At 34.2% G+C, this 24,894-nt stretch overlaps 1 protein-coding gene across 1 annotated transcript in view; it reads right to left on the bottom strand.

Moving 5' to 3' along the window:
* Positions 1–20,121: 20,121 nt before the first annotated feature.
* LOC150078829 (uncharacterized) overlaps positions 20,122–24,894 on the bottom strand; it is a 52,718-nt gene continuing 47,945 nt past the window's right edge. Inside the window, exon 8 of the mRNA XM_090382399.1 lies at positions 20,122–20,322. Coding sequence (XP_090238525.1) covers positions 20,122–20,322 — 201 coding nt within the window. The remainder of the gene's footprint in view (positions 20,323–24,894) is intronic.

Raw genomic sequence — 24,894 nt, forward strand, 5'->3', positions numbered from 1 at the left:
AAACCAGATGGTTCTGTTGTCACTTCAGCCAAGGATAAAGCTGACCTGCTAGCATCACATTTTTCTTCCAACTCATGTATTAATGATCTAAGTAAAACAACTCCCACCATTCCCAGCACGCTCCATTCAATGCTTCATCTGGTTTTCCGTCAAAAGGATTTTGACGAATCTTGATGTGAAGAAAGCTCCAGGTCCTGATGGTATTTCTCCAATTGTGCTCAAAACCTGTGCTCCTGAACTTACTTCTGTTCTTTGCCTCCTTTTTTCACTTTCTTATTCCACAGGTGTTTTTCCTTCTGCTTGGAAATTTGCTCTTATCCAGCCAGTTCCTAAAAAGGGTGACAAATCCCTTCCATCCAGTTATCATCCCATTGCAATTACTTCTACTTTCTCTAAAGTAATGGAGAAATCAATTAACAGCCAACTCTTAAACTACCTAGAAACCTTCTGTCTGCTCAACGATCGCCAGTGTGGATTCCGTCAGTGTCGATCCACTGGTGATATTCTGGCTTATGTTAACCATTTATGGACAAATTCAATAGAAAAGTTCGGTGAAACACAAGCAGTTGCTCTTGGCATCTCTAAGGCTTTCGATCATGTTTGGAATAAAAGTCTTCAAACGAGCTTCCATCTTATGGTTTACCAACTGTTTTTTGTAATTGGTTATCCAGTTTTCTCACTGATGGTAGATGGCTCTGTCTTCTAACTTCTCCACTAATGCTGGTGTCCCCCAAGCTCAGTTCTTTCCCCACTCTTTTTCTTCTTCGAATGACCAGAAATCCTATCCCTAGTTTTGCTGATGATAGCACATTGCATTCTACTTTGAGAAACGTTGCCCTGCTCAATCAGCTTAAACTTCTTGAAGATCCTTTACCAATTCCTTAAATGCCGATCTCTAGGTAATTCTCCAGTGGGGCAGTGATTACTTAGTTGACTTCAATCCTTCTAAAACTCATTGTTGTCTTATATCTTGCAAAAAGGATTCTTCTGCTTCTATGCTTCTCTTTGGTGACACTCCAATTTGTAGGCAAGATGATATATCTCTTTTGGGGAGTACCAGAGTAATCTAATCTCTCTTGGCATAAGCACATTACAAATATTGCTTCCTCTGCACCTAAAAAACTTGGTTTTCCTCTTTCGCTCTCGGCATTACTTTTCTTCTAAACACCTGTCCACTCTGTACAAATCGCAAATCTGCCCTACCATGGAATATTGTTCCCACATCTGAGGCGGTGCCCCCAAAACCTCTTTCAGGCTTCTAGATTCCATTCAGAAGAGGGCGGTTAGGTTAATTAATGATTCATCTCTAACAGTCTCTCCACTCGCTGTCTCATAGACATACTGTTTCTGCTGCATGCCTTTTCTACAGATACTTCCATGGGCACTGTTCTTCTGAATTGGCTTCTATAATTCCCGCTCTTTCAAAACAGACTGAACACATGCTGCCGACATCCGTTTACTCTCCAACTTCAAACTCACAGAACCAACTTTTCATCTTCCTCGTTTATTTATTCAACTGCTGTTTTATGGAACAACCTTCCTTCGTACGTATTTCCTGAAAATTACAGTCTACAGAAGTTCAAGTCTAGTGTCAACAAATATCTCCTTTCGTCTTCTCACCTCCAACCCAAGCACGATACTAAGTACTATAGGTTCTAATACCTCTCGTGTTTGGAGTTTCATAAAAAAAAAAAAAAAAAAAACACGATTTGTCACTAATAATGACGGAAGAAACAGTGTAGATTAGCAGAAACACCACTCTCTGTTGTCATCAGTGAGGATGCAAGGTCCAAACTTGACTGAAGCACATCACATTCCCAAATCTTGTCTTAAAATTGACATATTCTATCAGAAATACTATTTCACTAGCAACTTCATGGATAACTGAACATCACTTCTCATCAGACCACAAACCCAAGCAGATGAACCAGTAATTGAAAGGCAGCCAGAGCGAGGAGTGTCTTTGATGGAAAATAACCTTCTTTAAATTTTGTGAACTACTGAAAAGGGTTTGAATGACAGTGTATTTTTCAAAAGCTGGTGTTAATATTTCATTGGTTTTTATTCTAATTCCTCTCCCACCAATTTGGAATAAAATTTGTTGTTCAGTAAAATCGCTCTTTAAAATGCAACAAAATACATAAAGCCCCTTTGTATTTGATACTTGGTAATTCAGAATGACTGCAGATAAACAGTGATTCATTGAATATACTACAATTGCAAGATACAAAGCCAGGGCAATATTGCTCCACGTGTATTTGTAAGTGTATATCCATGGTCCAATTTGCATGTTGTGCCACATGAAAAATCTGGACTAAATCATGGGAGACCCCTACTTCCTCTGCCCAAGATTGGCTAACTAAAGCTGTGGTCTCTGATGGGATTTTAATCCAGACAAGTAACAAAAATATTCTACCATTTCCGAGGGCTATGGAGCCAGTTCACTTTAATTTGTAGGTGTTATATTAAATCTATGCCACATTCTGCAAATATAATGATGCTTTCATAGCATGCTTAGATGGAAAAGATATTACAAAATACATGTAAGTACCCATATAAAGTGTATAGTTGCTACTGAGACAATGCAGTGTGCAGCATGCATAGTTTCACATATTTGCTGTTCACTGACTGACATTGTGATATTCACATTAAAATTAATGCTCTGTAGTTAAGAGACAAATTACATATACTGAAATAGTACAGACTTTTTTTATTAACTATTTTATTCTTTTTGACATTACATAAAATTAAGCATTTTGGGATTTAATAAACAATTGTATATAAAAGTTAAAAATACTTTTGTTTCACTAAGTAATCACTAAAATTAGACACTCCAGTAAATAAACAAAATATAATCTACTTCTAAACGTATAAAATCATTTCATAACAAGTGTGACATACTGATGTGATTAATACACAACTACAAATCATATAGAGCATCAATATGGTCATCATTCTTAAAGCCACTGGGTATTAAAGATTTTCAAATACTATTAAAAGGCATTTCTCTCAATAGCAGTATAAAAATAGAATAATTATTATAATCCCTTACTGGTTTATATCCGTAAGTTACTAACAGGTTAAATAACATAGCAGGATCATGAGAATTATCCTCCATACATGCATGGAGACTGGAAATTTTGTCCAGAGTTTCAAGGCAAAACTGCTCATCCCCTTCCAAGAACTACAGCATTGCAAAGAATGAATAGATCACCCATTTCTATTAATCAGGTTGTGTTCTGAAGAAATAAGCCATAAGCTCTCAAGCTGTTTCTTGTTATAGTTATTCAAATGATCAATGACAGTTGCATCTCTTGGAAAAATTTGGTAATTTTCTTCCCAGAAGTGCCCAGCCATGGCAGATTTTCTATAATCAGCTGGCTCTAGTGCTTTAACACAGCACTAAGGTACTGGAGGATAGCAATCTCAACAACATAGACATTTGATCTCATATATGGTTCTACTTGTACCTCTGTAAGTACAGGATCCTTCACTCTTGACACAACTGCATGCAGCCTCCATGCAAGCAACTGTACATCTGACATGTCCACAGGATCCTCCAGATCTGTTCTTTTAAGCTTGGATAGTAAAGAATATACAGTGATATAATGAACATGATAGAGCAATCCGCCTTGCTGACTCACCAGTCCGTAATCGCAGAGCACTTCTGAGCTACCCACCACGACCTCAATCCCAAACGAGACTACAAAATAATAGACCACTCCAGGCACTTCCGCCACCGCCTGTGGTTGGAGTCACTCAATATATTGAGCAATTCGAGAACCATGAACCACTGCAAGGGCATGAGACTGCACCCCATCTTGGAGACAACCGTTTTATACCTCGACAAGCACTGGAGAAGAACTGTGCATGTCCCTGCAGCAACAATGAATGCCCATTTAATGACTGCATAACGTGCCTTCGCACGCATAACTGTATCTGTTGAGTTTAAATTCTGTTGAAGAAGAGACATGATTGTCTCGAAAACTTGAAAGTATTCATAATTAAAGATGTTTACTGGATTTACACTTATCTTATTTAATTTTACCATGGATACCAGTACAACAGGCCCATTTATACTTATAGTGATATGTTGTTTTTACAAGTGTTAGCTTGTGCTATTATAACAAATGTATTGACCCCAACACATGGCTTCCTAAAAACTTGTCATCCCTCTAGGGCAGAGGTTCCCAAAGTGTAGGATCACCCCCAACATGGGGGCATGTTTTTTTTTTATGAGCACTCTTTCGATGAAGTATGGATAGACCATTCCACTAAACCAGGTATAAAGCATAATTTCAGTATTTCAGATTAAATGTATTGAAAAATATATATTAATTTATAAAAAGCTGTTTATTTGCATGTTCCGGAAGGAAACATGAAATATTTGAAGGAGGGTGCAGGTTATAAGTTTGGGAAACTTTGCTCTAGGCTGTCTCAACACTCAACACAATAAGAGAAGGGGAAGGGCCTCCATGGGCAGGAGCAGCAGTGCGTAGCACATGCTCCTTGATTAGACCGGGGTTCGAACCCGTGACCACCAAATATGGAGGATGTGGAAAGGTCAGGGAATGACCACCGCATACCCCGGAGCAATATGGCTTTAGTTGCTAATGCTCCTAAAAACCAAATAACAACAAGAGAAGGGGAGGTACCACACCTGAAGATGTTCTTCCCCTCAGTGTGGATCCTCCTCCAACACCATTCATATACAAACACATGCTCAGTAGGGGATGCACACAAAGAGACATAAAACACGTATGTCTCTTTATGTCACCAGTCCCTAAAATACTTGAGGGCTGACAAAATTGGCAATCTTAACTGTTCTTAACAGTACAACTGGACTATTCTACAATAGAAGATGTTAACCCCTGGCAACCTGTCGTGATGAGAATAAAGATTATTTAACTAGACTATTATTTAACTAATGAAGGGTGCATAAGTACCTGCTTATAACTACCAAGAGTACAAGTGGATCCATATACGAGATCCAGAGCTGCAAACCAAAACACGAACCGAGCACATTTTTCTGAACCTTAAACCGAACTGTGAAACCACTAAACAGATTTTTTTTCCTGAACCGCAAACCGAACCAACACATTTTGGAAAAGTGGTTCGGTTTCTGGTTCCAACATCGCTTATGGGTCAATGAAAATTTGGAAGTTTTTCATGGGGAAATCCAGTGAGTAGGAAACATATTCCTTCCTCTTTCTTTTTCCATTGTTCATGGCTAGGCTTCTAGAATGGTTACTAAGATGTGAAAAACACTCCATTGGATTAGGAGCCCATCTCGGGTAGGGAGTTTTTTCGCTTTGACCAAGAAATGAGTGGTGGAGGGACCCTGTGAGTTATTTGAATAGAAGCTCTGCAGCGGGGCATGTTGGAAGGGATGCTCTCGGATGCAGCAGAACACCGATCAAATCAGTGATAAGGAAGTGAAAGGATGTAGTACTGAGAATGTTTTAGCGTTTTTCTTTGAAGAGATTAGCATGCTTTGTTTCTGAGGGTTCATCATTCCTGTTTCCACTCTGGCAGAGTGTACTTCGGCTGTGATATTAGGTTACACGTGGACATCTTGGAGGAAAAGATTCCCAAAAGAAGCATCTTTGGTAAGTGTGTGTGTATAATTTTATTGTAACCTTTACTTATTAATTAAATTGTAATAATTCCTGGAAATTCTCACTTATATCAGATGAATTTTTATTTTATTTCAGTTATTTTGAGTTGTAATGATGAGAAATTCATACATTGAATTACAGAGAATCTTCAGTATATCTAAACATGCTTAATATTTATATAATTCTAATAACTATGTGCATAAATGGAAAACTGCAGTATTTTTATTTATTATTTTTAATATTCAATTATTTGATTTGTTTATTAAATTTTTAAATTTATTAATGTTCAATTTTTTTTATTTATTATTATTCAATTTTTAGTTTTAGAGAAAAATAGTAGGTGTGAACCTATGTATTTATCACTTTTTTGTGGCAGGTAAGCTCAGAAAAGATCAATAATGTAGCCCCGCTGCTAATCAAAGATTATGCACTCTTATTTACTGTTAAGTGATGCGTAATATTTAAGAAATAAAGGATATTCTAAGTAATTTAATGATAATGTTTTTTTTTTTCATTTTATGTACATAGTTTGGTAGTTTTTGATTGGAACATCTGGCATACTTCACCTTCATTGAGTTGTTACAATTGTTAGCATATGTCTCTTAAATATTATTTTTGTAACAATTTAAAAATAAATATTTATTTCTGTTTTTCCCTCTCTCAGATAACATTGAATGGCAATGGAAAAGGGCATCCTGTCCATGAAAAATTTCATTATTCAAGAGTAAATGTTACTGTTTTTAAAACAGACTTGAAGGGAAAACATTCAGAAAACCTAATGAGACATTTAAAAAGAAAGCATGGCACTGATTACGAGGATGTTTTAAAAAAGAAAGCAAAAACAGTCTCCACAGCTACCCACTATTACGAAATTGTTACATCTAGCATTAGAAAAACCATATCAGTTGAAATATCTACAGAAATAGTTAAAGATACATGCGTGGAATTAGTGACTGTAAATGGTAACCATTTTCTCTGCTTAGACTCTGGATTCTGAAAATTACTGTATCCAGTTGTTATGGGACTTGGTAGTAAACTTCAGATAAATCGTCAAAATATTCAATACGAGTTAATTTGACGAGCTAATCATTTGTGTAAAGAACTTACAGCTGTTTTGAAGGGCAGATTAATTTCTTTGAAAATAGATACTGCAACTTGATATGAGAGGTCATTTTTGGGAATAAATGTACAATTTTTTGATTGTGACAAGATCGTTCTAAAAACACTTGCGATGCGAGAATTGAATGATCGGTAATTTATGCTAAATAGTTTCAAGTGTCTTGAAAGAATTCAAAATTAAATTAGAACAAGTGTATTCTTTAACAACGGGGCTAATATGATAAGGTCATTCAAATTACTTGCTCAGGAAAAATCTAGAAAACTTGATATGGAAGATAATGATATTGAAGAATCTGAGACTGTAGACTCTAGTGATACAAATTTATGCAAGGAAAATTTCCATGATCTATGTGTTTAGGTTATTATGGTATCTGTTCATTCTGCTGCACATTCTCTGTTTGCTGTTAAAGATGTTCTGAAACGTGATGAATTGAAACTTCCCTTGGCTAAAGCACAAACAGTGGTGAAAAAGCTGCAAACTCCTTCTATCCTTATACACATTAAAAGAGAAAAGTGTAGGAAACCAATACTAGACTGAAACCAGAGGGAATTCCACTATTAATATGTTACGTCTTGTGGAGCTAAAACAATTTCACATCGATTTATCTGTGTCCATAAAGGAATTGCATTTGTCAGGCAGTGTGTGGCAAAAGATTGAAAATATTATAGATGTTTTGGAACCCATAAGGGTAGAATGTGAAGTGCTGCTCTGACTGCAGCTCACAATGACTGATTTTTACTACCCATGGATGAAATGTAAAATGGAAGTTAGAACAGTTGAAAATGAATTGTCACCTTAGCTCTTTTGGTAACCTCTCTCATGTTACGAGAAGTAAATTTGATGGAAAGCAAGACTTTTTTTTAGCTTTTATGTATCTGGACCCCAGGTACCAAATATTACTAGATAATATCCGAAAACAGAAAGTTAAGGAACGTTTATGTGACATTTATGATAAGCTTGTGCCAGCTGCAGTCTACAGAAAAAAATCCTGAAACGAAAAGTTCAGATGAAATTGCATATATTTTGTGTAACGTGTGAAACCATGGGTGACATTGAAAAGCTGCTATTTGAAAAAGAAATGAAAAAGAGACAGTAGTGGAAACAAAGAAATTCAACTTGATGGCTCATCTGAACAATTTTGATGATATCGAAAGGAAAGGGTACCAACAAAAACAAGCATCTTAGGATATTGGAAAGCAAAAGAGTTTAGTCACCAAGAGCTTTATCAGCTAGCCAAAGTAATCCTCGCAGTTCCTACCACACAAGCAAGTGTAAAAAAATGCATTTTGACTGATAAGAGGAGTTGTTTAGGCTCAAGGTTAATGAAAGACATTTTATTTTTAAAATTAAGTAATTTTATTATAAAATAATTAAATAAATCTATGTTGTTTTTAAGGTTTCATGATCAATTTTCAAAGTAAAATTATTTTGATACATTTAATTTATGTCCATTATCTGAGTAACTAATATTTCACTTTTAATTCATGTTTGTTTCTTGTGTTCTAATTTATTGTCATTATTTTCTGTGATTTTTTATATTATCTGGAATTATGGCCTTAGTATTATTAACTTATTAAAAATTGTTTGAATAATTATTTTCTTTCCAAATTAAAAATTCTCTTGTATATGTTTGAGTACTGAACACGAGTTAATGTTTTAGTAATTTCTGCTCCTTTTTTCAATAAAATTTCAAATGATTAACATACTTGTCAAATATATTATTAATTTACTTTTATTTAAAATAAGATTTTATAGTAATATTTTATTATAATGTGATATTACTACTATTATTAATGAATTAAAAAACTATACAAATTATTTCAGACAATATACTTGATGAACTGAACCAAACCATTTGTCAAAATCGACTTTTGAATCAGACCGTGAAACAAACCACTTCAGAAATTTTTGAACCAAACTGGTCCAAAATTTTAGATGGTTTGCAGCTCTGACAAAATCAAATGTCCAGATCGTGGGGGGTGTCAGCACGGAGAGACATGTTAGAGCACTAGAGATAGCTGATTATAGGAAATCTCCATATTTGAGCACTTTTTGGTTAATTTCCTTCTCGAAGGAAAATTCTTTTGTGAAAGAAAATTAACCAATATGATTAAAGAGCCCTGTGTGCTCTGGATTCATTATTACTATTGTGGACACAATGAAATGGCTCTGTGTCTGCAATAATCCACAATAGTAAAATTAACCAAATTTCTCATTGATCATTTATTTGCTTAGGTATTAGCACTAAAATGGCTTCAAGGCTTATAGATTTGTTCTTTAGAGCATACCATCAATAGAGAAGGTGAGTGGGGGGAAGTCTGCATTCATCCCATGTTCAAGGCTGTGGTTCTTGGACAGGATGAATGGTTTTGCCCACCACATTTTAAAGCCATTTCCAGTTTGTGCATGTGTTGACAATAACTTTCAGTCTTTCTGTAATACTGAGTCATGCTTCTTTGTATTTAAGGATGTACCATTCGTGTACATTTCACTGTTGTATATTTTATTTTATTGCTTTTAACTGTATAATATTATATCACTTTTAACTTTATTTAACCAGTGTATTTTAATATCTTTTATTAAATTATTCTGTCATTGACTGTCGCAAATGTAATGATGCATAAATCACTCATGATTGCAGTTATTAATGGATGATTATTTTCCTAACCCCTAGGGCCCATTTGAAGAACTGAAAAGCATAAGAGAATATTTTGACCTGTTCACAGAAGGTCAGAACAATATTTAATTTTTGAATAAATTAGCCCTCTTTAACTGATTGTTCTATTTTAAAAATCTCAAATTGGTATTACTACATGGTATGATGACAGTTTGTAATCAAGAGTGACTAACTGTTTTGAACAATAGTCCTAGTATTTACTCATGGAAATTGAAATCCTGCTGGCAAAAAATACATCAAAGGAGAAGATAGTCTTCAATTTACTAATATAAAAACTCCTCCATATGCAATCATGTTTGTTTAGGCTGAACTGTTATGTGTGAGTAGGTCAAAAATAAAAATGTTGTGATGTGCATTTGTTTAAAAATAAAAGCATTGTTTCTTGGGTAAATAAGAAATGCATGTTAAAACAAGCTTGATATCAGGTTGCATTTACCCTTCATACATATGAGAATTCAGGCACATTGAGGGATCATTTTCAACCTATTCATTGATGGGAAAAATGAAAAACTAGAAAGAAAGTGTTATTAATTACACCTGGGTGAAAAGAGAAAAAAAAACACACACATCTGAAGTCAAACTTTCATATGAGTGTCAAGAGTTAAAAATAAATTCTTGCGTAAGTGGGACTGGTGAATAGATTCCAATACACATAAAACCAAGTGGTCCTCTGAACAGCTACATCACATTATTAAATGTTCAACATCAAATGGTTAAACTTTCTTTGATAGATTTTTCTGTCAGAGGATCTTGCCAAGTTCATCACATAAATACAAGATGATGAATTTGAATGAGAAAAGTGATGGATCACTGGATTTTGAGAAGTGGATATGCTATTGTAACATTTTAGATATAAATTAAAATATTTTTGTCGATCTACATACAGTGATCATTACGACTAGTAAAATGATTAAACAATTACAACTAATACTTTTTCATGTGAGAAGAGGATTTTGTTGCAAATTGTAGCAAGATTATGCTTGTGAGGTGCTTGTGACCATGCTGCTACTTGCAATAATGCTGTAATTAAACAGCCTGAGTAACCAAAGAAACGTGGTAAAAAAAATATGCCATTTTTCTCTTTCTCTCTAATTTTTTTTTTCAGGTTTTACAAGGTATACCTGTATTTAAGCATGAGTTTTTCATCTATCGATCTTTCTTAATAGTACAGGGGCATCCTTGACCAGTTTGCTATTCTCACACGCAGATAATGTCCGAAATATGACTGTTTGGGATCCAAAGTAGCTGATGTCATCTGACAAAGAGGTTACTGTTTGCCCCCATATCTTTGTTACCTGTCATATTTGTTCATTTTCTTTGTGAAGTGAGGACCAATATTTTCTTTTAGGTTTGTATGCCCCATTCAAAGCCCTTACCTTTTTCCAGCAGCAGTTTCATCATTTTGCACAAAGTTCTGAGATGTGCTAAATTAAGCCAGACTGTTTGAGTGCAAGTAGCAGCACCTCATATGCATAATCCTGTTGCAGTTTGCAGCAAAATTCTCACACAACATAAAATATTAGCTGTAACTGTTAATCTTTAGTTGATGTCTGCATTTTCCAAATATTTATAATTGGCTTTTAACAATTTTTTTTAAAAATCCTTTTAGCTAATCATATTTTCATTAGGATTGCATCACAAAGAGAAGAGATCAAATGATCAAATAGAATTCTAGAGCTTTTTGGCAAGGCAGAACCATTTCCAAAGAGCTGTAATGACACAATCACCAACTTGCAACTTTTGTCTATGGAAGTTCACTGCTTTTATCCAAATAATTTGCATATTCCTAGCAGATGAAGAGCAACACTGCAAACAGTCACCACCAACTCAGCAGCAGAACTTGAATGCTCTATGATAAACATGTTAGCAGAGCCAAAGCATTTCTGAAGTAGCCAAATACAACATTCACTGGAAGGTAAGTGTATAAACAAATCATTTCATATATTAAAAATAATCCAAATCCTGAAACACATATGAAACAGGATGTATGACCAATTTTGACTTGGACACCTCTATAAACAAGTACTACCCTGCAAGATTCAGTCTCCTGTTAACATGGTTTTAGCTTAGAAACATAATTTTAAAAGGTTTTCATAAAATAATGTAATATAAAAATACATATTTTTATATTATTAGTGGTATATAATTAATAAAAGCTTTTCAATGCTATTGCAACAGTTAATTAATAATAATGACATCGATTAGTTACTAGAATAAAACTAATAAAGACAACTGAATTATTCAAGGTACAGTGGAACTCACTAAAGATGTTATTCCATTTATGGAATTCAAATTAGTATCACTTATTCAAGTATGTTGGGCTTTTGCTGCACGCAAGCACACACACACACCCTCCCTACGTGTCTCTCATGTACTTAGAATTCAGGGGCCAGCTGGTTCAATGTAAAGGAGTCCACTGATCCAGCTGGCTTCTGAATTCTTCTAAGCCATCAGCCAACCATGGAAGCAACTTATTCCCATAATTAGACACTTGCCGGTTAAAGTAAAATTTATAATTCAGCCTGTAACTTTTGCCCCTTATTCTAGTACTCAGAAATAGGGGCTGTAAATTCAAATTATGGAAGAAGAGTTTTAAAGTGGATTGCAGAAAGTTGCAAATTACTGGAACAAGTTACCACAATGTTTAGACTGATATTTTGAGAAAATTCAAAGATTAACTAGATCAGTATTGGGAGGGGAAAACTGGGAGTTTTTTTTTCTATGCAGCAGAAGCCTGATACTTCCATACATCATATGACCAATGCTTTGAATATTTTACTGTCTTCTTTTAGAAAGCCTTATAAGCATCTATTAGGTACCTATAGCCTACATATTCAAAGGCTCTCTTTGCATGAGCATCTCTCTCACTAGATATATTTCCTGTCTTTGGGTCTTTTCAAAAAAAATTCTTATTTCTGGGTGTGGCTTCCATATCTGAGCACTATTCCAAGTAGCCTCACAACTGCCTTATATAATGGAATTATAACCTGGTTAGTGAGTAATTAATGACTAACACCAAGGAATGTATACCCCCTCAGAATGGCTTGAATAAACTTCAGGGATGATCATATAATTTGTAACTGTTTTAATGCTGCAGTCCCCCTCACTATTTCAAAGTGAGGGGGGAAATTAAATTCCCCAAGAAAGCAGTGATCTGGAAAGGGTATTGAGAAATGGTATGTTTCCATGCCCATTTAAGGATCGAGAATGCTTCAGCAAATGCTGTCCAGGCTGGGCTGAGAAGTTTAACATTGACAAATGCAAAGTACTGCACATGGCCAGAGAATTGTGCAAACTGTGTGGTACTACACTCAGGGTAGTGGAGAATGAAAAAGACCTGGCAGTAATTGTGCAGTTAGCTATGAAGTTTTCTGAGAAGTGCAGACAGGTTGCCAGAGCAGGTCATGGGGTTTTGTCAATATTATACAGGAATTTTGCCAGCAGGGATAAGGAGGTGATTAGACCTTTTTGTAAGACAATGGTCAGGCCACACCTCGAGTACTGCGTACTGGTCTGGAGGCCTCATTTTAGGAAGGATGTGGAGTTGCTAGAACGAGCACAGAGAAGGTTGGTGAGGGAGACAAAGGGGTGGTCTTACCAAGAAAGCCTTAAGTTCTGCAAATTGCAGCATCTGGAGACTAGGCACCTGCGAGGTGATCTGATTGAGGTGTATAAGGCCTTGAATGGTTTGAGCAAGCCCAATGCTGATGGAATTCTTCCTCTTGCCCAGATTACAAACCTGAGGGTGCATAAATTTAAATTGAGGAAACACAGTTGAAGAATAGATGTGCGGAAATTTGCCTTTAGCCAGCAGGTAGTTCATTGCTGGAACAAACTTTTGGAGTAAATGGATGGGTGAAATGGGAAGTGGTTTTTTTTTTTTTTTTTTTGGTTGATTCTGTATAAATGTGCTTTCTTGCATCATATGCCTCTACTAATCTCTGGACAGCATATGCTTAGCAGCACACAGAATTCCATAAATAAAATTTATGTACAGGTAGTTCCCACTTTACACGTTCTTTTTTTCAAATATCAGGTATCAACAGAATCGAAAATATGAACATTAATTGCAATAAATAAATGCTAAACATTCAAAAATATGGCATTTCAAACCACACGCTTAGCTATACAATACATTGCTACCGTGCACGCATTTATTTGTTCAGGCAGAGATAAGGAGGTAAGTCCAACTCTTAAAGAATTTGGAAAAAATTCCATATTTTAGATGCAATCAAAATAATAAAACGAGCCTGGGACAAAATCACAGAGAAGAACACGGTGTTTAGAATAAACTCTGTCATCATTTTATTGAAAATTTTGAAAGATTTCAAGAACCAGCAGACATCATACAAAATGAAATAGAAGCAGCCATTAATATTGCTAACTAATTGCAGCTAGAGGTTTAACTTATACATAAAAATTTGCACATTTACATATGTATGTACAGGTAACCCTTGTATATAACACGGTAGTTAGATTCCTATAAAATATTGTGTAGTGTGAAACCGTGTTATACAGGACTAAGAACCAGTACAAAAAGGGGAGGGGGTGTTACGTTCCAAAGGCTAACAAAAATACACCATTCTAGATTTTGTGGATCTTCAGTTTTCTCTTTAAAAAATCAGTAATCTGGGTTTGTTTGCTTTTGTTTGGATCTTTGTAAACTTCATCATATGGAACTAAGCAGTTTTGAAGCTCCCTTTTAAACTTTGGGTTCCTTTCGGTCGAAGAATCTGCATTCAAAAAAATAAGATTCTAATTGTTCGGCTAACTTTATACCTTCCTGTATGCTTTTTAGTGTAAAATGTGGGAGATCAGAATTTTCATCTGCGTTATCATCCTCTGAATTGATTTGGTTTACATGCAATGACATTTCCACCAAATCCACTTCACCAGTCTCTTTTTCTACCAGTAATTCTTGAATGTCTTCAGTAATCATATCTTTTTTTTTTAGCATTGGTTCCCAAAGCCCATGTTTCTCTGTATATATTGTCTATAAATTATGTGTACTAGGTTGATTTTCTGCTTTTCTCGATGCAAAATCCGAGTTTCCAGGAAAAAATTCATGCTACCATGGCCAGGGACCGACTAACTCAACCACGTTGTGAAAAAGACCCGTAAAAATTTCTCGTGTCGTCGATGGGATTCGAACTCAGGTCTTTTCCACCCTATGTGGGGAGGACGGTGATCCTACCAACTGTGCTACCCAGGAGGGTTTCAGTAGTCATATCATCAAAACCTTGCCCTCACTGACTTAACAAGTTCTGCTATCGCCCTGATTCTGTTTTCTGCTGGTTCGACCATATTTCCTGAATGGACTGACTCTGACCATTCATTTTTCCAACACACATTTATTGATGGTTTTACTTCTTTGAGCAATAAAGGTATGACAAAGCCAGTACAGTGCACAATTGAAAAATGTATCCATGCCTCCATCACTTCAATAGATTCGGAATCAATTTTTTCCAAGATCCATTGTAACAATTTTCTGATGTAATAAGTTTTGAAAGTAGATATAATGCCTTGATCTAATGGCTGAATTAAAGAAGTTATAATAGGTTGTAAGAATATTACTTCAACATCTGGATGATTTAGATCTTTTGGAGGGCCTTGCACGTTATCCAGTAGTAATAAGACTTTGAAATCTAGATTTTTCCACACATTCGATAACACAGGCATTTCCCAACAAAATAAAATATGGGAATTTCCTAATAAATTTTTTTTTTTTTGCATAATGACTAGCGAGTCAACAGCAGGGATTCATAAAAAAGAATGGAAATGTTGAAAAATTACATCCAACATAATAGCAGGGTTTTCCTGGCACAAAAGCTCAGTAATACTGGGTTATGCGAGGCTTGCTGTAATTCCCCAACTGTGTTATATAAGTACTGTTATGCAAGTATTGCCACAATTTATCAATCATATTAGAGCAAAAATGTGTTGTAGAAGTACCATGTTATGAGAGGGGGTATTTCAAGAGGCGGATAGGTATTTTACTGCAAATGTTATGTGGAAAAAAAAATTTTAAGTAATTTTTTAAAATGTTTGATAATTTTTTGTGACTTTTTTTTTTTGCTAAGAAATCTCTCAAGTTCTTAATAATATCAACTTGATTATATCGCATTCTTCCTGGTTTTCTGCCCGTTTCAATGCTGTTTCTTTTCATTGACATTTTACCTTAAACAACAGAAAATTAATAAATCATAATAAATCGCACAGTTTTGAGCCGATATTATTCTTACCAAATCTGAAGCTAAACTAAATATGATATGAAATGAAGAGAACAAAATATGTAATGGAAAATTCGGTTCAATAACAACTCTTATCACTCATGGTTTCCGAGAAAACCCATTAGTCCTTATCCAACATTTCACCAAATATACAATGTAAAAAAGACAGAAATACTCTTGTAGCATAATAAACATTTGTCTCAAATGCTACCATTAATAATAAAAAAAAGAAAAAAAAGAAGAAAAACCAACCCTTCAAATTATTTCGGGTAACAGACGTTCTACTTTACTTCATTTGACCAGGAATTTGCTAAGGCAGTCGTTATCAGCCGTGTTTTTTTTTTTTTTTTTGTTTTTTTTCAAATAAAAACCATAAATTTCGTATGCTGATGATATCCTGGTAGAGCCCCCATCAATATTAACCAACAAGACATTAAAAGTTTCTTCTGCCATCTCAAACTTTAATCTTCAATTTTAAAATTTCAAGGTTTAAACCTTGCCTTCTTTAACTTGAAATTGAGTTTGGGCAAGATCCAATACATCAACATATCATTAGCAACAACCCCCTCTTCTGTCAGTTGCTATCTGAGGCCAGCTTATAATTGAATGTATAGTATAAGTTTTCTTGGAATCTTCTTTTAGAGTCAAACTCATCTTCAAGACCAACAGATTCTCTTAGTAAGATGTTTATTAAAAAGCTTCTAGCTTGTGAAATTAGGTCTAGTAAAAATTAATGTGAAGATCGTTTTAAATATATACATATTTTTATATTTTTTGGAATCCTGTATGCTTCTATTCTCTTGAACAAAATCTGCTACTTTTAATCAGAATTGTGTATTTTCTGGATCCTTTAACAGATGTGGAAACATACTTTGTTTTCCACTATTGTGTCCAGATCATGGTTTCTACAGAAATTTAATTTCTAGATTAACTTTATGGTGAAACAACTAACAGGAAAATTAAGACTATGCTAGCAACTGGGATTTCACTGGTGTTAAGAGAGTTCAGGTATTCAGTCTCCAGAATTCACCTAGGTTAATGCAAGACTGGATGGAATGCTGAGATGTTATTAACCTATCACTGTAGAGCAGAGCTAATCAATAATCTGGTCACACAACCAAGAATATGGACAGATTTCTTTTAAGAAAAATATATTCATGTTAAACTGAATTGTGCTCTTTGAAAACTGTTATTATTCACACACTAATTAATTTCAACTTTGGATAATTTAAAATATTTTTATGATCACAGTTAAAACTGCTCTTTGGGTACGTTTCCATGTTACTATGGGTATGAGAAAAGCTTATATAGATGGGTGATCATTGTACTGAAGAAATATAATAACTGTATGATTAATTATTATATTTTCCTGCTATTACTTGGTTAACAATTCTTTTTCTCAACCCTCATTGTTCCACCCTCTCAAAAGTTCAAATAGTTTGGTACCTTAAAAACATCTTAAGCAAGTTTCACTGTATTAATAAGGTAATATAAAAGTACTCTATACACAGCATAAATATCTTACCTTTTATACTCTAACAAGATACAGAAATGAAATGGTTACATTTAAAAAGTTAGAATACTGATCATATATAATCAGTACTATTCCATAACAGAGATACACCTTGACAATGTAATAATGCTTGTAACATTGCATTCTTCAAATATCCATAGATATATGAAAAGACTGATTTTAGTAAATATAAAAAGATAACATTAATAAGTCATCTTGATATATGTTTGTACAAAATAAACCTGGTGATGAAATAATAAACATCATAAAATGAAATATATACATATTTACAAAGTTTATGAAAAAAAAAATCTCACAGCTGAAGAAATTGCAAAACAAGCTTCATATTCTCACGTGCAGATTATGTAATAACAGAAAGTGTATTTCTTTGAATCTAAGTCAACTTTTTTTTATTGATGTTAATTTAGCAGGCTAAAAATACTGATCACCTCTGTAAATAACTTTGTATATTCAAAGAGGTTAACAGGACCATAATGGCATGGTGAGAAAAACACACTTAATAGAGCAATACATGAACCATTGAACACATTGCAGTATCTTAGCTAAAAAAAAAAAAAGTTATGTGAGAATGAATTTTAGCAATTCTTACAGTATGGTTTTCAGTTTCAATCTGTACCACTGATATTATTTTTTCAATTAGAGAAGTATAACTTTAAAAACTTTGTGGCTCTGTGTTCATGTGAAAAATGCACACACCTGCTACGGCATCAATCTTCCATAGTTTGTTTCCTCCCATGTTTTGCACACTTACTGGCACTGAGGTTCCATCATAAAGTAGTTGGAAATATTATTTTTCGGATTATACGACTGCTGTTACTAAAACTAGTATTTGTTCTTATCATCCAGTATAATGTCAGGCTAAAGAATAAAATTTTAAAGCGCACCTTTAAAAGATTTATTGCTTGTATGTGCCCTTTTCCATAATGAAGGCAGACAAACTTTACTGATTTTATGAACTAAATTTGTAATTTCGGAAAGTAGTTGTAAAATATATTTTTAGGTCAGTAATGAATTCAGATTATCTCATATTTATGGATGCCTTAGATTCAAACAAATTACACAGGATGAAGGGTGTTTCTAAATTACACCAAGCAAAAACTATAGGAGTAGTTCTATGTACCACAAAAATTCATACAAATGTGTCCAATTCTGAATGGATGCAGAGTTCTGGCTGTTTGAATTCTAAAAAATAAACAGGAGAAAGCAAAAACACAGAGTCAGACAAGTAAGTTTCAAGACCATTTTTTTTAAAATTTCTTGGCAGATGGGCTGGTAACACTGTTGCACCAGCAGCATATTCATAATGTAGTAGGAGACTACTTGGCCAAATTTCAACTCTATGTTTATTAGTATGGGAATAACATACTAATAAACATAGTATGTTATTCACATACTATGTTTATTAGTGAAGCCTTGTGAAATTTAGACATGTGAAATTTTCAAGTGTCTAAATTTTTAAAATTGGAAAGAATGATCAAGCAAAGAATTAATGTGAAATTTTGTGTTAAATTGGGTAAGAGAGACATGGAAATATTGGAAGTGATAAGACAAGCATACAGCAAATCCTCCTTGTATAAAAGTAACATTATGAAGTGGCACAAAGGGAGAGAAGCAGTGGAAGATAAGGAATGGTGTGGCAGATCATTTACCAAGTCGATGGACAAAAACGTTGAGAAACTTGTAACGGTGGCGAGGTCCAATTGCCAGTTAACATATTCCATGTTGGTTGCCAAACTTGATATGAATAGGGAAATGGTTCGTCAAATTTTACACAAACAATTGGGCGTGAGAAAGTTGGTTCTTGCCAATGTTGGCAAGATAAATAAATTTCAACAAAGATAAATTTCTGACTCGTGCTACTGGGGGTTTGAAAGTTGGTGTTGCCAGTCCAAACGAAAACACTAACGGAGAACTTCAAACTCACCCAGACCAAAAATCAAGGCAATGTTAAAATTTTTTTTTTTTTTTTTTTTTTTTAATAATTTGAGGCATCGTTCATTACAAATGTGCTGAGGAGAATGCAGGCAGCAGTCGGAAGAAAAGACCAGACTTGTTCCCGCACACTCATTGCTTAATTTTTTTTTTAATTTTTAGCTCAGACACAAATTAGTCATTTCTCACCCTCCCTATTTCCAGATCTGGCACTGCGATTTTTGGTATTTTCCAAAATTAAAAAAATTACCTGAAAGGGGAAGTTCTGCAGATGAGGAGAAAATCAAAATTTGAAGGACCTCACGGTTGACAACTTTGACATGTTTCGATCAGTGGCAGATGCACTAGACAAAGTGCATTGAAGTAGGAGAATACTTTGAAACCTTTCAACTGTTTTGTATATTTGTACAATTAAAAATAAATTTTTAGAACTTTGGTCTCTAAATTTAATTGTCCAACCTTGTATACCTCGTATGGGTAAACACTTTACTAGGTACTTGTCTGCCTTTATTTATCTTTAGCCATTTCTTAAAATTCAAACACTTAGTTGCATGACCAGCGCCTCCGTAGCCAGCTGGGCAGGAGCAGCAGTGCGTAGTACACTCTTCTTGATTAGACCGGGGTTCAAGCCTGTGACCACCAAATACGGAGGATGCGGAAAGGTCAGGGAATGACCACCGCATACCCCTGGAGCAATATGGCCTTAGTTGCTAATGCTCCTAAAAAACCAAATAACAAGAACAAGTTGCACGATCATTCAGAATCAGACATATTTCTATTAACTTTTTTTTTTTTTACTTGTTTTGGAAAGTAGAACTCTACAATTTTGTTGGCATATGATGTGGAACTTTTAATCTACTTGTTCTTCCACCACGAACCTTGGAATTTTTTAGAATGGTCAAGGCCTAAAAACTTCAAGTAAATGCATTTCAACTATTATAATTTGTACTAAATGCATTATCTAAAGATAAATTTTTTTTTTTTAAATCAATTTTTGCATTTTTTCCCTCTTATCCATTTGGCAGTTGTTTTAGGTAGAGATTTAAAACATCTACAATCTGGTTATAATATAAGCATAATCCAGTCACAAATAACAAAATCAATCCTGCCAAAATTAAGCAAGTAAGATATCCTCTTGATTTTTTTTTGGTTTGGATCTGGTATAGTGTATGCTCATCAGCAAAAACACTATTTAACAATTTTGTATTTACCTAAAAAGAAAAATCACACCATGAAAATATACACTGACAAATTTGTATTATATGATATATAGAAGATTACAACTCCATTGGTATTAGATTTTCTCCTGACATTATATATAATGTAAGAATTATTTCCTGTTCTTTCAATCATACAATCCCTTATGATATATGTTTAAAATGTTCTTTTTAAACAAATTTATGACTCATGGAGGTACTTAAAGTCATTCCATAGTGAGTTTTTTCAAGGAATTTAAGTTTGTAAAAACTGAAAGACTATGTACATAAATGCATTTAAATATTATTTTTTATTTTTTTTGCTTTTCGACTTTATAGCTGAGCATTAGGAGAATGGTTACTAACAAAACTAAAATCAAAATTTTGTAAACAAAATTTAAAGAAACTAGACTTTTTCTTGATGCAGTAATATCCTCTATATTTATATATGTATTATTTTCCATAATTTCTTTAAAATATTTAAGTCTATACCAGAAGTTACCAAACTTTCTCGGCTCACAGCACCCTTAGTGTCTCTTTAATTTTTTCACGACACCCCTAGGCCAAAAGAAATACCCAACAGTTCCGTTTATTAAGTAGTTAGGTTCAAACAACTTAACAACAAGTAATGTTGAAACTGTGAACTACCTCAAGCTAGTAGTTCATGCGGTGTCCGACAGATGTTGAGTATCGCTGGTCTATGCTGATTTTTGAAAATATCATAAATATAACAGCTGTTATTGTAAACACAAGTAATAGATGGCAGAATATTTCCTGTAGAGTTAAGACAATGTGTGCACATATAGATGTAATTTGTTGAAAAAAACCCCCTTAACTCTTCAATGAAAAGGTTAGTTTGGCCATTGTTGAATATTTTATTTTTTATAAATTTTTAAAAATAACTTCTCAAATGTTTATAAATCCACTACACGTTAATATTTTCCACTCATTTTTTTTCCAGAAAATTTCAACATTACAAATGTACAATTTCAAGTTAATTGCAATAATTATTCAAAAATATATATACAGGGTGATTCACCACCAGTGCGACAAACTTGCAGGAGGTGTAGGGGGCACAAAGACGAATCGGAATCACATAGCATTGCAGGGTCCGAAATGCCTTCGTCTTGTGGAGAGGACGTTGAACAGGAGGTCGTGTGAACAGCAATTCCGCTGGAAGTCAGCATTTGCGAACAGTTTCTGTTGAAGAAACCAAGTAGCAAAAGTCCTCCGGAGTGGATAATCCGCAGGCTCCAATGATTGGACGTGTTGCAGATGGTATGAACTCATTTGGTTTGTTGACAGTATCCTCTCCTCCGTACAGTGGATTGGGAAATAACCCAATCGTTGGCCTATCGCTCGAGTACTCTTACTCTGATTGCCTTCTGCAAGACGTAGGACATTCTCCTCATTGTCTGGCATCCTCGTCGTTTGCTCTCGATTCATGGTACCTCTTGTGAAACAACCAGTCTCACGTAACCTTCTGTGCACACGTGCGAAAATCGTATGATGAGGAACACACCTGTGCGGGAAACGTTCCTGGTATACAAGCACAGAGCAGCACGCCCGTTACAGTCCGCAGCTCCATACGCGAGGTGCATGTCGGCCAGTTCAATGTTTGAATACTCGTCCATCCTACTGCCTCGGGAACCAGTTCGCAAATGCTGACTTCCAGCGGGATCGCTGTTCACGCGACCTCCCGTTCAACGTCCTCTACCGCATGATGAAGGTATTTCGGACCCTACAATGCTATGTGATTCTGATTAGTCTTTGTGCCCCCTACACCAGCAAGTTTTTCGCACTGGTAGTGAATCACCCTGTATTTTGCAAGTTCATCGCTCCTAATTTTTTTTTTTTTTACTAAAAACTTTTCTGCATTCTCAACATAACTGCTTTCATAAACAAATTAAAAACAATTTCTCTAACTTGTTTACTTTGAGTATATGCTATTTGAGATCATAAAGAGCAGAAAATTCAAGTTTCTATAAAACTGGTTGATACACATGTGTGTGAGAGCACACATCAACACTCAATCCTAATATCCATTAACTGAATAAAGACCATTAACAGAACTGCTTTTTGATTTCTTTCATCAATGACTTCAAAATTAATGGAGCCTTTCAAAACTACTATGAAAAAAAAAAAAGTATAGTTTTTCTTTTCTCTATTGTAACAAATAATAATATGAAAGAGCCCTAGAGGTAATTGTTCAGTCCAATTGCTAAAACAGCACGTTTTGCCAATGAAATACAAGAACTTTTCCAGTAGGGACAAGAAGGTGATTGCATAAGGTGGTGGTTAGGCCACATCTTGAGTATTGCATACAGGTCTGGAAGCCTGATTTTAAGAAAAATAGAGATCTTTTATTAACAGATACAGATAAAAACAAAAAGATTAGTCAAGAACACAAAGGACTTCAGTTCTGCAAATTGTAGTGCTTGGAGACTTGATTGAAGTGTTTAAGGCTTTAAATGGATTGAATAACTGTAATGATGATGGTATTCTTATTCTTTTTTTTTTGGACAAACATACACAAGGGGACAAACTTATATCGAAAAAGAATAATGTGCAAAAATTTGCCTTCAGCCAGAGAATAATTTATTGTTGGAACAAACTACCGTCTGTTGTTGTGCATGGTGGATTGAGGAGATGGACAGATAAGGAATTTTTTTTTGCAGATGTTGTATAGGTTTCCTTCCTTGCAGCATTTGCTACTACTACCAAAAATAATACATAACGACAGGACAGATCATATACTATTACCAGAATATAGTTAACCTATTAACTTGAAGGTAGAGGTAGTTCTCGACTTTATGAGTTAATTCGTTCCCAGCACGCACTCGTAAAGCGAAAACTCAAAGCGGGAATTTATTTCTCATAGACATAAGGTTAAAAATAGGGGTTATGTTTTCAACAATGAAATTAGTTAGCTAATTAGTTCATGTTTAAACAATGATGATTTATCGAAAGAAATGAAAACGTAGCCTGTAAAATCAAGCAAATTATAATAATAGAGAAATTATTTACGACTTATGAATGTTTATTCTTTACCATCATCGACTAAATGCACACTCGTTGATCACTTATTATAGGCTTGGCATTCGTTGGTTTGTTACACAAGGAGTCTTCTTCAGAAATGTTTCAAGAGGCTTTTGTTTTCAAGATAATCTTCTCTTTTAATTATAAATTTCATGATTAAATGTATAAGCATTTTTTTTTACCACACACACAAATTGCAACTAACATGATTCGCGTGGAGTAACAAGTTTACGAAGCTTAAAAAAAAAAAAAAAAAAAAAAAAGGAATGAAGAGAAGATTCGGAAAATTTATTTGTTTTTTTATATGATTGAAGGTTTCAGTAAAGGGAAACACATTTCACCATAATAACATAAAAACCCACACAATTCCAGCTATCGGTATTTTTGCAAATGCAAGAAGATTGAGTTTACTATCCATTTATAATTGCTTGCAGTAACAGAAAAGCCCAATAAACCGGAAAGCACAAATTGTTTTTGTTTTATGGTCGTGACCTCCAGAAATGTGCTTTAGAAAATTATCACAAAGGCGTTTAAAATTGATTCTTATAATGGAACGTATGATAATGATGAAAGTGTAGTGCATTTTAATGTTTTGAATTGGTAACTAATAAACTTACAAAACCATGCCCACAACATTTTATATGGCCTTAAGGTCATCTAGTGACCTTAAAAACGACATTTTAGAGAGATAAATAGCTTAGTTATACAGCGAAAATTTCAACTTCTGAGATCTTGAAACAAATTACCAATAAACAATGTGTTATTTGGTTCACATTACGATATTTTAACCATACGATGGTGTCTCTGGAACTGATTAATATCATAAAGTGGGGTATGCTGTATTGTATAGCTATGCATGTGGTTTGGAATGGGGTATTTATGAATGTTTAACATTAATTTTTTGCAATTAATGTTCATATTTTCAATTTTGTTGATACTTGGGAAAAAAAACTCGTAAACCCAGGAAGTCATAAAGCGAGAACTGCCTGTATATTATTGAGTCTCCCAAAACTATGTATTTCATAGATTTTTTTGCAAGAATTCTAGAGCTGCTGTCCCACATGCCTCCTAATCTATTAATAATGCCACTCATATTTTAATATGATTAACTGCAATTATCTGCTTAGATCATCAAGCTCCAAACATTGTTGCAAACAGGCCACTTAGTCAATAAAATCTCTGCTAGCAGGTCACACTATCAACATGAGAATTTTTTTGAAAATATACCCAATATGCAAATATAGGTTATTTTCATATCATATTAAAAGGTTGAGTTTAATGAACTGGATAAATTATGATTTATCTGCAATTTTTTTTTTTTTTTTTTTTTCAATCTGGACTGTGTGTATATCTTATTATTATTATTTGCCAAATATGAATTAAAATTAAGCACAAATTGAGAACAACTATTTTATAAAGTAAAAATTATTAAGTGTATTATCCCTGTAGTAAAAATGGGTAATAATAAACTAACAAAAATTATAATAAATTATCAAGTACAATAAGAAAGAGAATACAACTTAAATAACAGTATTACTAATCTCATTC

This window comes from Mastigoproctus giganteus, chromosome 10 (genome assembly GCF_048544385.1).
Source record: "Mastigoproctus giganteus isolate SK-2022 chromosome 10, ASM4854438v1, whole genome shotgun sequence".
NCBI lineage: Eukaryota > Metazoa > Arthropoda > Arachnida > Uropygi > Thelyphonidae > Mastigoproctus > Mastigoproctus giganteus.